The following is a 15,828-nucleotide window of genomic DNA, read 5'->3' as shown; positions in this document are numbered from 1 at the left end:
CACACTGGGGAGGGTCTGAGCTTCAAAATAGTATATAGGTTGGAGGGTCTGGATGCCAGAAAAATTGCTGAAATTTGAAGGAACCTTGGGGAAACTTTAAAGGCTTATATTTCCGTTAATATTGAGAATTTCGAGAAAAGGAGCTTAATTCATAATCATTACTATTGGGGGAGGGTTTGAGTTTCAAAATGGTATATAGGTTGAGGGGTCTGGGTGTCAGGAAAATTGCTGAAATTTGGAGAAATCTTGGGAAAAACTTTAAACGCTTATATCTCCGTTAATATTGAGAATTGCGAGAAAAGGAGCTTAATTCGTGATCACTCACTCATTATAAGTATATTCCGCAGAGAATCTTGGAAAATGATCCGGCCAAACTACTGTGGCATCACATTATAATCTAGTTCTGCTTCTCAAGGAAGAACGAGCGTGCTTTATTATCAACGTAGCCGTACCGTTGAACTAAAACACTGTTGGAAAACACCAAGAAAAAATCCGGAACTACGGGCCCTTAGGCGGACGATATGAAGCAGACTTGGAAACTACAAGAGATCGAAGTAGTTCCAGTTGCGGCGGGATTAGCCCCGCAAAATGTACATAAAGCGCTAAAAATTCTCGATCTTACGGTCCGGCATGGAGGTGCAAAATTCGGTAACCTATGCTATAAATCGCAGAGTCCTGTCCGGTAACAGTCTAGCCTAGTGGGCTTGATTCGTACTGTCTTCTATTTAAAATCTATGTCTCTGTAGTTTAGATTAACAATCGCAATTAGTTTACCAAATGTAGTATTATACTGTTATTAACTTTAAGAAGCTGTCAGGATGGAGAGGATTTTGAGGCCAACATGCCATGTAAAGTAAGTGACCCACTTTAACTTACGCACTCCTTTTTACAACTTCTGTTATATCCCACATGTCTAGGTTAAGTGAAAAACAATTTTAGACCTCATTTTACATACATATATGGAGACCCTACCTCCCCATAAATTCAATATGCAGTAATTTCACTCAATGCATGCGTGGAAGTTCTAGCCCTTCGTGAGACAAGCCGTCAGACAAATGAATAGAGAGGCTGATTCGATTTTAATAAGTGTTTTTTACAAAAGATAAAACTATCCAATTATTTTTATGTAAAAAATAAATAATAATAATAATCGTTGGTGCAACAATCCATATTGGATCAGGGCCTTGAAGTGTGTTAGAGCACTTCATTCAAGACCGTAAGGGTACACTACAGAACACTGTAGGAGGCAATGTAGTCAGCATTACGCTCGCCCGAGATTATTACCCTGATTTGACTCAGGTACTCATTCACAGCTGGTCGACTGGTATCCGATGTCAAATCACGATACAAATCCTACTGCCACCAGTGAGATTTGAATCGCGACCTTCCGTACGACAGCCTTGTGCTCTAACCATTCAGCTATCCGGAAATATAAGTGATTGTGTTAATTGCAGGATATCTTGCCAGGTATGCACGCATTAGGTTACCAAATTATCTTAAAGTTGCAAGCGTACTACCTTTTTTACCGCACGCTGAATATGGAATTTTGTTTCAATGTTTACAGTTTTTTTCTCAAATAGCATTTTCTATTTCATTGAAGTAATATTACGACTAGCCTTCGACGGTTAAAATATTCTTGCAACTTGTTGCAATTATTTTTTCCCATACACCAATGAGCCATAAATTTCCCCTCTCATTATATTATTGCGCAACAAATCGTCATCAACAAATACAGCTGATGGGAATAACTCCGAATTTTACTCCGAAATGCCACAAACTGTCATCGACGTCCACCTGACGTCTGTGGAGCGAAAAGAAAAGATAGAGGAAACATATCTGCGATCTGACTCGGCAAGGCATTCATCTAATTTGAGTCCGCTGCCTGCAATGCTTCTCCGTGTAACAAAGTGTCAGTGACGAGACGAGAATTTAGTGAAAATCGAGAAAATGTCGCTGGTGTCTGCGAACGGGTTTAATTTCAAAGTGGTGCTTCTGGGCGAAGGCTGCGTTGGAAAAACATCGATTGTTCTGCGTTACGTCGAAGATAAATTCAACCCCAAACATTTCACGACACTTCAGGTGTGTTAGCGATTGATATTTTTCACAAAACTGCTTCTCTGGAGGAATGGGTCGGCGGGTTCAGTGAAGAAATTTAGCCGGAAGGCAGTTGCGCGGTTCGGGTTCATTACGGACAATCGATTCGCTCGAATGGAGCCAATGTCATAGCTTGCGGTTGTGTGGTTTCTGCGTGCTGCATACCTCGCAACTTGTCCGGCTTCCTGCCTATTATGGAGTGTTAACCTCAGCGTACTTACGGTTCCTTTCTGTTTGCTTGCAGGCGTCGTTTGTGACGAAAAAGCTCACGTTCAACGGACAAAGAGTTCACTTGAATATCTGGGACACCGCCGGCCAGGAAAGGTGAAGTTCAAGCGTTTCTCTGATAAGACATTTGGTTCATTGTTTGTTCACTTCCACAGATTCCATGCATTGGGACCGATTTACTACAGGGGGTCAGATGGGGCTATTCTGGTTTATGATATTACCGACGAGGACTCCTTCCAGAAGGTGAAGAATTGGGTGAAGGAGTTGAAAAAGATGCTCGGCTCCGATATTGTAATCGCAATCGTTGGAAACAAGACGGATTTGGAGAAAGATCGGCACGTACCCGCCGATGAGGCGGAGAGGTGAGCATTTGCAAATTCAGTTCTTGAGATAAGATTGCCCAAGATTCTGCCTTAATGGCCCAGTGGGGAATCAACACTGTCGCGGAGATAATTGCTTTCATTGTCAAGATAAAACTAAATTAAGTAAACGAAAACAACCTGCGTGAGTTTTCTATGGTAGGAAGAGTAAACAAAGCTTCTATTTTTTGGTCAGAATTACAATAGTGTGAAGAAGTGAATCATGGATATTTCGATGCGTTCATTTTGGGCAGTAGGACTTACTTAGGAATGAGTCATGTTGATAAATCTCCGATGTTAATGTCGACGCTGATGGTCGTCGGCTATAATCATTCTTAAAAACACACTGAAATTCGCAAAGTGTTTAGAATTACATTTTTCATCTCTAGCTTCCTTAGGTGATAGTTTAGCCGACAGTGACCAGTGAGATTTCCCACTATGATTCGGAGGTTGTTTTTGGTGAGGTTTAAGCAGTCCTTTGTGCGCATGGGTTTGTAGCACCCTAGACTGCTCCATTCTCCTTCTAGGCCCGCCCAGTATAGTTCCCTCAATCGTTCCTCTTCATTTTTGGCGCGACACTAATTAAGTTATTGTGCCAACGTGCTCCAGCTAGTTTGAGAAGGCGGACAGGATTTTTGATACTTCTGTTCCACATATGTCACTTAACAAAAATATTACTATTTACACGATGATTTGTTTTGTAGAGTTTAGATGAGAGTTGAGCATTTTTTTACAAACATAACATAACATAGTTTACAATTAAAATAGATTAAAACAAGCCAGGAAGCTAGAAACTGGACACTTCAGGTTTTGTGTGTTTCTTATATGTAAAAGATTTTTTTTAGTGGTCATTGGTCCCAATTGCTCCTAGCTGTTAATTTATATGCATATATTATGTCATACTATTCATCCAAACCCTTAGATTGAAGTAAATTTGTTCAACAGCGATAAGCTTGCCTTTTTATCTTTTTGATGGTCGCGATTTCCAACAAATTCTAGGATGCTGTTATTAACTTTATTTGAGCAAATGTCGGTGTGGAAGGTGGTTTGGAGTCTAGACACCGTATAATGACAGCTTTGTAATCCCGGCACTCCCCCTTTGCAACAAATGTCAGAATTCAGGCCTGCTTTGGAAAGCAATAATCGAAAGCTTTTATATGATACCCCACATGATTATATTCGGTGGAAAAAAATTGTACGTCCCTTAAACGAAATGCAGAACGATGATGTTACTAACTGCATGTGCGGGGGTTGATAGTTACCACCTTCCCACTAATTTTCAAATGGAGGAGGAACCGTTTCTGAGAAAAGTCCTCCAGGTAGACGGACAGATAGGTTGGAAATCTACAACCTCTGTTCATTGAATTAGGACAACTGATGTTTTCCTCATTACTCAGAAATTTCCACCTATTTCATTACAAGTGCTATTCACCCCTTGGTGGGATTTACACATTAACCACACCTACGCGCCATCGTTCGCGGTTATCTGAAATGCCCTTCAGTTCCCACTACGACTTCCCGAGCATCTCGAAGTCCTTCCCCACTGTTTTGTGCTAAGTGTTCTTAGGACAGCCCACTCGTCGGCCATCTTGGGAGGGTGGATTCTGGTAATGGAATTTTCGCCCTTCCTTAATGGACGACCTATTCACAACCCTTCCGCCTTCCGAATACAGTGCGTATGAGTAAGTCGACCGAGTTCTTCATTTGAAATAGTGTCACGCCAACGTACTCTGATGATACGACAGGTGTTGACGAAAGCTTAGAGCCTTCAAGTGACAGTGGGAGTTACTTTCTATGTGCTACTCCTATATAGCAACACACAAAACACAGAACAGTCTAAACTTGATCTTGATGTTGAGATCACTGCATTTTCAGATTTTAGACAAAGCAGCGAAAGCGGATCTAGCGCGTGGGTCGGGGAACATTTAGTTCGGTGCCACCGTCGGCAGAAACCACGTTTCCTAGATATACAAATTGATCGACGCTTTCGATGCTCTGCCCATTAATGCAGATATGAAGAGCTCGATAACCCGTCAGACTGGTTTTGTTAGTGTTTATCTTCAGTCCAACTGTACTTGCCTCTCTTTCCAAATCCGGAGCTTTTTGGCTAAGGTCCATGACCCCGTGAGAGAGCAAACAGATGTAATCAGCGGCGACGAGCTGTTTGAGGAAAGATGTCATCGTCCATTACATTCCTCCACGTCATCCGCAGCAACTTAGGATCTCAAAATCCTCCGAGATTTTACCTCGCCGCAATATGTGACATTTTGTTTCATCATATGACGATGTAGTTAGTTTCTCCAGAATGCCTCTCCTGCATATAGCACTCAAAATACACTCCTCGTTCACGCTATCGCAAGCTTTCTTGAAATCGATGAAGATCATTTGCAGCGAATTTGATGGTTTGATGTGGCCAATGCAGGGAGATCCAAAGTGGAAACCAGCCTGCTCTCTGTTGGTCAAGCTTTCGAGATGTTCTTTGATAGTGATCGGTTTCGCCATTTGGTTCTATCAAATGCCTGATTTGAATGCAATCGTGAGTCTTTTAAATTCCCATCCAGCGTATCAAGCCACTGTTGTTTCGGCCGGCCTTTTGGTCGATTTTACGTTTAGACCAATCTTATCGAGTGAATTTTCGATAGCGCGAACTACGTGACCATATCATCGAAGACGCCTTTCTCGCAATTTTTCTACGATCGGTGCAATTCAATATTGGTCGCGGATGTTTTCATTATCTTTGCGACTGCAGGGAGCACGCAGATACTTTCCCAATTGCCACACTCAAAACGGGTCCCCTTCTTTGGAATCTTAACGATAATCCCTTTCATCTACTCTCTGGGAGTGGTCTCAGATTCCCAAGATTTCCATATGAGTGAAAGGAGCAAATATGCAGTAATTGCAAGTACAGCGATAAATAAGTCCGCGGGGAGACCGTCAAGCGGCCACCAACGGCTTTACTCCATTCGAGTGGCCGAAATGATTTCTCTTCTGCTTGTAGCAACAGTTATCGGCATGCTTCGATGACTAAATGGTTAGTCCACAAGAGAGAGCACCTCGGTTAAGAACCGTGCTGAAGTGTTCTTTCCACCTCTTCAGTTGCTGGTCGACCGTTGACGTCCTTCACAGGACCATTGCAAGATTTGCGACCACATGCAAGCTCTTTCGGGATGCAGTATACACTTCTGAAATCAGTGCGCTGCCCCTTTCCTGACCAGCACAATTGCAAATTCGCTTTTGTCACGTCGTACACTATGCTGAACTTCTCGGGATTTCGTTCAGTATCGGAGGCGCAACGGCGCAACAACCGGTATCCGGTCTAGGCCTGCCTTAATAAGGAACTCCAGACATCCCGGTTTTGCGCCGGAGTCTACCTCTCGAATAAAAACGAGAAGTGGGCTTTTCCTTTGGGACAATATGCAACGGTTTTTCAAGCCGAAGTTTATGCGATCCTAAGGGTGGCAAACTGGGTGATTGACGAGCGGTTGAAGGGCAGGCGCATCGCAATCTGCAGTGACAGTCAAGCTGCACTGAGGGTATTGAGCAGTCCTTTGATCACCTCGAAAATCGTCCAGGAATGCAGAAACCGTTTGAACTCTATGTCTAGATTCAATACGGTGGAACTACTCTGGGTACCTGGTCACTGTGGCATAGAGGGAAATGAAATCTCGGACGCTTTAGCGAAAGAGGGGTCAATCTCCCCTATGCCGGGACCGGAGCCAGCAATTGGGGTATCAGTAGCATTGGCTAAATCTGTTTTCAAAAACTGGGAACAAGTTTCCCATAACGACAGGTGGGAGAGCTTAAATGCTGCTCGACACACCAAACTTTTCCTGCCAGAAGCCAACATACGTACCGTAAAGTTTATCCTGTCGAAAAGCAGGAGGACTTGCAGGTGTATTGTGGGCATTCTGACAGGCCATAATTCACTAGCTGGGCATATGTTCAGAATAGGAATTACCGAAGATGATACGTGTTCCTCCTGTAATGAGGAAGCGGAATCCACGGAGCATTTACTATGTGAATGCCCCGCCTATGGACGCATCAGGCATCAGATCTTTGGTGTCGATGTCCTCCAATTGCGACGGGTAGCATCACATCCACTAACGGAAATCCTGCGATACGTTAACGAATCCGGAATATTCCATTAGACGGGGGAGGCGAGTACAATGGGCCAACACGGCCTGAGTGCTCAGAAGCTGTAGCTTCTCCCCCACCATACACACACACACACACACACACACAAGTGACCCACCCACCGTAACCTATTGAGCCGGATTTTATCCACAACTTGACGGTCATGGTATCGCTCACAGATTTCGTCGTTAAGTAGGCTACGGAATCGCCCATCTTCATGTAGGGGGCCAAAAATTCTTCGGAGGGTTCTTCTTTCGAATGCGGCCAAGAGTTCAGAATTTTTCTTGCTAAGAACCCAAGTCTCCGAGGAATACATGAGGACTGTCAAAATCATTGTCTTGTACAGTTAGAGCTTTGAGAGCCCTATGGTGAGACGTTTCGAGCGGAACATTTTTTGTAAGCTGAAATAGGCTCTGTTGGCGGCCAACAACCGTGCGCGGATTTCATCAGCGTAGCTGTTATCGGTTGTGATTTTCGACCCTAGATAGGAGAAATTATCAACGAACTCAAAGTTGTATTCTCTTATCTTTATTCTTCCCATTTGATCAGTGCGGTTTGATGTTGTTGGTTGGTTGGTTGGTTGGGCGTATGGGGCTATCCGGCCTAGCAAGATAGCTTATAGATGGTACTCCGCAATGTGATACCTCTATAATTGCTGCACTGTGTGATATCTCCCTTTTTATGTATAAGGCAGATAATGCCTATTTGCCAGTTGCCAGGCATTGATTCGCTTTTCCATATCTTGAGTACAAGTTGATGAACCACTTGGTGTAACTGGTCGTCTCGGGCAGGACCCCCAACTCGCCGATGTTCTGGTTGTTCAGCAGCTCATCAAAGTACTCAACTCATCGCTCCAATAAGCCCATTCGGTCGGAAATCTGATTTCCCTCTTTGTCTCGGCAGGATGAGCATCGAGGTGTATAAGGCTTCATCCTACTGAATTGTTGGTACAACTTCCGCGCCTGGTGCGATTGTTCCCTGTATTTTTCTAGTTCACAGACTTGTTGGTTCTCCCAGGCTTCCTTTTTCCGTCTGTGAAGTCACTTCTCCGCTCGACGGAGCTCGTGATAAGTCTCTGCGCGTGCCCGCGTTCTTTGAGAATGCAACATTACTCGGTATGCGGCATTCTTCCGTTCCGTCGCTAGCTTACGTTCATCGTTAAACCAGCAAGTATGTTTGTGGCCGTATCAATGATAACGTTCTTCAGGTGGTTGTGAAGATCATTTGTTGATGCTTCATCTCCAGGATCTCTGTTGACTGCGGTTATTGCGGCATCCGGTCCCCTCTCATAGGTGTCGCGGAGGCTGTGTTGTGGATGGCTTCAGTATTCACTCTCACCTGATCGTCAGAGGGGATTGTAGGTGGTGTCGTAATTCGAGCTCGGCGCACCATGCCAACGAGATAGTGATCCGAGTCTATATTGGCCACCATATATGTTCTGACATTCATCAAAGCTGAGAGGTGGCGGCGTTCAATCATCACGTTGTTAATTTGGTTAAAAGTGGTCCCGTCTGGAGAGGCCTATGTATGTTTGTGGACCGCTTTTCGCGCAAACCAGGTACTTCCAACAACCATTTCGTGCAATACTGCTAACTGAATAATCCGCAGTCCGTTATCATTGATATCCCTATGTAAGCTATGGGAGCCGACGTATCGCCTGAATACGGGCTCCGTCCCTACTTGACTGTTGAAATCTCCAAGTATGATTTTCATCTCATACTTGGGAGAGCCTTTGAGCGTCCGCTCAACTGCCTCGTAGAAGGTATCCTTCTTCAACTCTGCAGTCTCCTCTGTAGGGGGATGGACTTTTATGAGGCTTATATTTCTAAATTTGCCTCGTAAACGCAGAGTGCATAGCCTTTCGCTTATATTTTCAAAGCCGATAACAGCAGGTTTCATTTTTTGGCTGACTAAGAAACCTACTCCGAGCATATGGTTTACTGGATGGCCGCTATAATATATGGTGTAGCGGCCCTTCTCCAGGAAACCGGTCCCTGTCCATCGCATCTCTTGGGACGCTGTTAGATCAGCCTTATATTGGGACAGGGTATCGGCCAGCTGCTCAGCAGCATTCGGTCTGTACAGGGAGCGCACGTTCCACGAGAAAATGCGCAAATCGTTAATTCGTTGTCGTTGCCGCGTCCGTCGTTGTAAAATCCATCCTGTCCGAGGCTCCTTTCGTGGCTTCGTAACATCGGTTTTCCGAGTAGGGTTGTCAGCCCTACCCAACCCCCAACCCGGAGGATCAGTTGATACACTTTGTCCCGTTCTTAGGCGCGGGAGACTCGCCGTCATCCTTCTCCGTCTGCAGTTTTTCATAAAGAAAGAACTCTCAGCGATCACCACGTAGAGGTGGAGATAGGGTTTGGTAGTAGAGCTTTTGGTGTTGGTTCAGCAGGCGTTTCCCAGCTTTTATGCTCCATCGTGGGTACCAATCCACGTTTCGCCCTGTGACCTATACTACCCTTTAACCGTATTTAATACCGGCATTTATCATCAATTCATTCTGAATACCTAAGCGATCCAGAATATTTCGATAACAGATCATCAATCACACAAAAATGAATACCTGCACCGTTCATTGATTCAATCAAGCCATCACTAAGTTGAAATTAATGTCCATGTTTTTTTTTACAGTTGGTATATAAGTTAAGAAAAGAACTAGGTGTTTTTCCTTATCCTGTAAATATTTTTATTTTTTCCCCACACACAATTGTTTCGGAGACCACATGCCTCCTTCCTCAGTGCTAGTACATAATTAGTTAACCTATCTTAAATTACCCCTATTTATATCGTAACTTTTTAGTTCTACTAATTACGTTATGATTAATTTTCTGATCCTACCCATATTTTCTCCTACTTTTTAAGGTTTTGTGTAAAACAAAACCTTATTAAAATCGATTCAATGTCTGTCTGTCTGTCTGTCACACGCATTTTTCTCCAAAACGGCTAAACCGATCCGAACGAAATTTGATGGACAGATGGGAACTATGAAATCCCACGCATACAGCGAGTGGCATAAATTTAGGTGGAGTTTAAAGGCGGGCTCCTCATGCATGCAAAGGGGGGATTCAAAAAATTTTTTCACCGGATATAGTTGTGTAGGGTATCAAATGAAAGATCTCGATTTGTACTTTCCGAAACTGACATTAGTTTTGGCATAAATTGCAAAGTGCGTGAGTAAGGAGTCAAAATGTACGCACTTGAAGTGAGACAGGACTCATTTTCGGAAACTACCCAACCTAAAAATCCGAAAAAAATCAGGGTGGTGCGCCTAGATGAAATCTAGGCCTCAAAATATGTCCCATTCCGATATCTGCTCAAATAAACTTAGTAGTATATTACTACTTTTTAGAAATTGACTGAAAAAACCCCCTTAAATTCATCCTAGGACTTCCGAATTGTACCAGCATAGGGGACAATTTTTCGTATATATGCGTTAAATTTCATGGAAATCAGGCAATTAACACCAAAGTTATAGCAGTTCAAACCTAGCAATTTCGCACGAGTTTACTGCTTCCAAAGCCATGCAAATCAGATGCTGACGTCATAATTACCCGGAATAATTGACATTCGCGTGGAATATTAAAGTCGCATTTATGAAGAATCTATTTATCTGCAGCCCTTTTTAAGGTTTTTTGTAAAACACTTATGTGAAATCTAATCTTCGAGAGATGTCCCATTCCGGTATCTGCTCAAAAAATTTACTAATAGTATATTATCAACTTTTAGAAATTGACTAAAAAACTCCCCTTAAGTTCATCCTAAGTGTACTAAATTTTGCACCGACATAGAGGACAGCCTTGTGCATACACATGCCAGGTTTCATGAAAATCCAACTATTAGTGGGAAAGTTATAGCAGTTCAAACTTATCAATTTCGTGCTAATTAACAGCATTCTAAGCCATACAAATAAGATGCTGACGTCATAATTAACGAGAATAATTGAAATTCGAGTGAAATATTAAAATTTCATTCAAGAAGAATCTAATTCTCCCTAGCCCTTTTTTATATTTGATGTTGGTTAAATTGTTTTCATTCGCTAATAATATTAACCTGAGGGCGTGAAGCGTATGAGGTTGACCATTATCAACACAGGGCTTTCCATCAAATGATTTATTTAAATCGTTTTCTAGAAAATAGAGGGGAATGGAATTTTTAGCTATGTGACACCGAGCTATCGTGCACTCACCGCTCCTCAAATCTTTTTCTTTTTCTTCAGCTTTCCCTTCACAAGCGGGGTCGGCTCGTGGTGATCGGTTTCGTCATTTTATTTTATCAAATGCCTGATCAGGATGTAATCGCGAGACCTTTAAATTCCCATCCAGCGTATCGAGCCACCATTGTTTTGGCCGGCTTTTTGGTTGCTTACCATTGCTTTCGATGTTCTGATCAATACTGGTTGTTGAATTCTCGTTAGCGTGAATTACGTGACCACACCATCGAAAACGCCTCTCTTGTAGTTTTTCCACGATCGATGCAAACCCATATCGATCGCGGATATTCTCATTTCAGACTTAATCAAAACGTGTCACGCCACCAGTGCAATGCAACATCTTCGTCTCCATTACCGCAAGACGCCGTTCATTGTTCTTTATAGTCGGCCAACACTCAGAACTATAGAGAGTGGCAGACGGACGACATTGCAGTAAATTTTAGATTTGGGACGTGCGCTGATACGTCGACCACAAAGAACACCAGTTGGGGAATGCCACTTCATCCAGGTTGCATTAATGCGTGAAACAATTTCATTACGCAGTTCTCCATTGGCTGATAGTGTTGACTCGAGATATTTAAATCGCTGAGTTCTAGCAATGGCAGTAACCTGCCCTTCGAGATAATTAAATCGCTCAGTTCTTCCAATGGCAGTAACCTGCCCAGAACTGAACGATTTCAATAACTCGGGTCAATGTTATAAGCCAATGGAGAACTACGCTATGCTCCTCACATAGGGAAACACAAAACCTTATATACCTGAAGCGTCAAGCTTCCGGTTTCCCGACTTGTTATTATTTATTGCCTGCTGCATAGCTTTTTTACCAGGGTCGTTGCACAGTTTCCTTCGTCGTGATTTAAGATTACCTGCCTCTCTTCTTTAATGATGTATATGCTTTTTCCTGCATCTAAAAGGTGGGGTTTCCGCACCCGCTTTATAACATCCATATTGTCCATCGTTAGGGTATGTCCATCTTCCACCATATGCCTTGCAACCATTGACTTAATGTTTCGAGGGTCGTCGCTTTTTCGTTTGTTGTACTCTCTTATGTGTTCCTCGAATCTTGTGGTCACTAGCCTTTTAGTCTGACCAATGTATACTTTTTCATATTCTGGACAGTTGACCTTATAGATTCCACTCATCTCTTCTTTTTTCAATTTGTCTTTGGTTCAACCTAGCTTAGTCCTCAGTTGTCTGTTAGCGCTTGTGCTTACTATTTCGATGTTGTGTTTTAAAAGCGTATTCCTTATTTTGCTTGTTAACGATGAAAATGTAATCCTCGCTCTGATAGGAGCGTTATCTCTTTTTTGTTGTTTGTAGAGTGTTGTGAGTTGGTCCCTATTTATTCTATTTTGTGGTTTTTTTACGTAATATTCTATTTCCTCCCTACTATATCCATTTTTCACCGCTGTGTCTTTTATGTAAGTTATCTCCATTCTAAAGCGCTCTTCTGTCAATGGTGCCACTAGCAACTGATGTATCATACTGTGGTAAGCCGCCATTTTCTGCCCATATATGTGTTTCGATGTTCTTGGTATGGTTCGCTGTGTGTGAGTTTTCTTTCTGTATATGTCAAAGTCGAGTTTATTGTTGTTTCTTATTATTGCTAGGACCAACGAATAGCGTTTCTGGACGACAAACGAAGCAACTTTGACATATTATAACTTTGTTAATTACAATAGGACTTCCACCAACTCTTTCAGTATTGTCTTCTGTATTATGGATTATATCATTGCATATAAATATTTTTTTTGGTTCTAGGATAGGCTTAAGGGGAGTTTGCAGTTAATTTACGAAATATAGTGATATACTTGCTGGTATATTGAGGCATAATGACAATGGGTCCTTAAAATAAGGCACCTAATTCGAACCTCCTCGATAGGAGGATATTGACCTCGAGATTCCGGTTTGTATCAACGGAGATTTTCGATATAGAGCTCACGCCGCCTGCAGTCTACAACAGAGGCAAAGGTACTTTCGAGGGCGGCCAGTGTCCATATATATTCTTCACGTTTGCGTGTTAGGAAAATTTTCGGATGGCGGAGGCAGCCCAAATTGAATTTGAGGGCGGACACTCTGTTCCCCTGCAGCAGATGCAGAAGCGGCACGCAATTAAAGCAAAATGATATCAGATGACAATCCCTGCAACTATACGCAGTTTAAGAAAGGCTTCTAAAAGTGAAATTGAGATCATGATCTGAATGCAAAGCACCTGGTATGTGACGGGGAGGCATGGTTTGGGTAACCGCAACAACAACCATGAACGGTTTGTAGATTTTTGCAACTTTGTCCAAATCTGGGAATGCAACTATCTGAACATCAATATCAGGTTGGGAGTTTCCAAGCTCTCGTGAATACTTATCTACGTCGTGTTATCATACTTCTAAATTACTAACTGAACCGTGCAGACCTTGTTCTGCTTGTATATTTGCAAAAACTGCTGATTTTCTGCAGGTTCTGACAGAAGTGAGCCAATATAATGGTAATGATGGTGTGGGAATGAAATTACCAAATTTTACTATATTTGTCGCTTCAAACGATACCATTTTAAAGCATACAATGCCTTTCCGGATAAGCCGTAAAATGTGTTTGGATTATTGAGTAGCAATATTAGCTAGAAGTAGTTCTGTAACTCAGCCATTGGTGGCAAATTGACTTTGCAGTGAAATAACACAGCCCAGGCATTTCTTACTGACCCAATATAGTCTTAGAATAATGAGGACATTTCGATGCATTTTGCAATCGTAGTCTTCATTTTAATTGAATGCTGTTTTGTTGGGATTGATTTTTAATCTTCGTCGAACCTATTGTCAGCGTTCAGCTACACGTCGTGTGTCTTGCTATTCAAGCATTGCCGCAGATCTGAAAGTTCTTCAGATATTTCAGCAGTTCTACTGGCTGCTAATTGCTGTGCATGCCTGCTTGATCTTCAAATATTCGAAATTTTGGGTGGTATTTTGCAATATTTTCAGAATTTCACGTCTAACAAATCAGTCATTATTTGCCATGAAGATTGGTTGAAAGTTGATCCGTCGCAGCGCAATCAAGAGGCGAGTCCAACAAGCAACGAAAACCACATGATTGCCGATTTTCACGGCGATCGTGTAAAGGGTGTAGAGGTTGATCTGTCGTAGCGCCATCTAGTGGCGAGCTACAACTACGTGGAAAAATACACATATTCACTAATTTTCATAGCGATCGGGTGAACGGTGGGACTATATACAGCAACGTATATAGCCTATAAACCTTCCCCTTTAAAAAATGCCCGTGTACCAATTTTCATAGTGATCGGTTGAAAAGTTTCAGAATCTATCGACCACAAACTAATATATGTATATATCAACCACTTCCATTTTTTATATAACAGATTATACATAATTCACAATTAAACAATCTAAAATAAAATTATGCTTAGAAAAGAATATTTTATTTTCTAGTTATTCACAGAGTGTAGGAGCGAAACATTTCGAAACGTCAGCTAAGATGAATGAAGGAATTGAAGAGCTATTTTTAGAACTTTCTACGATGGTAATATATGCCGTGTGTTTATTCAGGCGTTGATAGTCATTGCTTTAATTAATTTCAGATGATAACAAACCACGATGTTAAGGAATCGCGTAGTAACTCACTGAACCGAAGTAATTCAATACGCCGTTCCAATGCACTGATGGTTGATGACGCTGAAGATACTCCTGCTGAAGAAAATGCTACATCAACGAGATGTTGTGGTGCTGGATAAATGGACATATTGAACAACATTCTTTAACGTAACTATATACTTTAATCGTTAGCTATGTATATATTAATTATGAAATGTGAGATGCCTAAAAACAAAACTTTTTTTTGGTAATTTCAAAGAGTTTCTAAATGTGTAAACACAGTATAAGGAAAAATAAAGAATATTTTAATAAGTATTTGTAATTAAGTGCAAACATAGCAAAACATGGAAATTAAAAGATTGTGACCCCAGATTTTATGTTGAACAAGGTGCGTTAGAGGGAATATTTTTGGCATGAATTCATTTTGAAGATAACGGAAAAGTGAGAGACTAAAATATTGCTATTCACCTACGTAAGTGTAGTGGACATATTAGTAAAGAAAGAAAAGTAGCGAACAATTGAACCTAGATTTAATAAATTGTTTTGACTGGATTAAAGTAAAGAATGCATTGTAACAATAAAGTAAACTAATCAAATAAATTGTAACTTATTGATATTAGTGTTGTTGCTTCAGCATGTTGATGTTGACTCCAGATCTGTGAACTGGCTCATATGTTGGGATAAGATTTTCTTGTTGTTTTTGCGATTTTGTGTGAACGGAGTTAAGCAGACAGTCGAGTGGTTGGGTTGCGTATTGCAAGGGGACTTTTCACACTCAGCATTTTTTACATTTTTTTTACTTTAATTTGATAGAATATAGGATCAATCAATTGTATATAGGATAGGATTGTATATAGGATCAAGAATCATTCTTCAATTTCAAAAGCCGAGATTCGCATATTTTTGTGACATCACGTTTTTTTGGATACTGTTTTAGACTGTCCGGCCGTTTATTATTCGATTCGCTTAATCCCTTATTCCTTATTATTCCCTTAATCTCTTATTTTCTGGACTTATCTTTAAAAAAAAAACTGCATTCAAATTTAACAAGGTTTCACATTCCGAATGGTCGCAACATTTTCTAAAACTTTAAACGCGTTTATATCGAAGCCACGTTTTTCAAGACTTCTTCAAAATCATCGTAATTCTTATCATTATGCCCGAACTAGGATTTTCGAGGATTGTTGAGATTAAGTTC

The 15,828-nt window shown here is 41.5% G+C and overlaps 1 protein-coding gene across 1 annotated transcript; it reads left to right on the top strand.

Moving 5' to 3' along the window:
- Positions 1-1,779: 1,779 nt before the first annotated feature.
- On the top strand, positions 1,780-15,244 carry LOC119654355 (ras-related protein Rab-21). Its single transcript, XM_038059701.1, has 5 exons — positions 1,780-2,079; positions 2,339-2,418; positions 2,478-2,684; positions 14,469-14,559; positions 14,618-15,244. The coding sequence occupies exons 1-5, from the start codon at positions 1,948-1,950 to the stop codon at positions 14,768-14,770; spliced, it is 663 nt and encodes a 220-aa protein (XP_037915629.1). The 5' UTR covers positions 1,780-1,947; the 3' UTR covers positions 14,771-15,244.
- The last annotated feature ends 584 nt before the right edge of the window (positions 15,245-15,828 follow it).

This window comes from Hermetia illucens, chromosome 1 (genome assembly GCF_905115235.1).
Source record: "Hermetia illucens chromosome 1, iHerIll2.2.curated.20191125, whole genome shotgun sequence".
Lineage (NCBI taxonomy): Eukaryota > Metazoa > Arthropoda > Insecta > Diptera > Stratiomyidae > Hermetia > Hermetia illucens.
The sequence above is the reverse complement of the archived record's forward strand: the minus strand, read 5'-3'. Positions and strand labels throughout refer to the sequence as shown.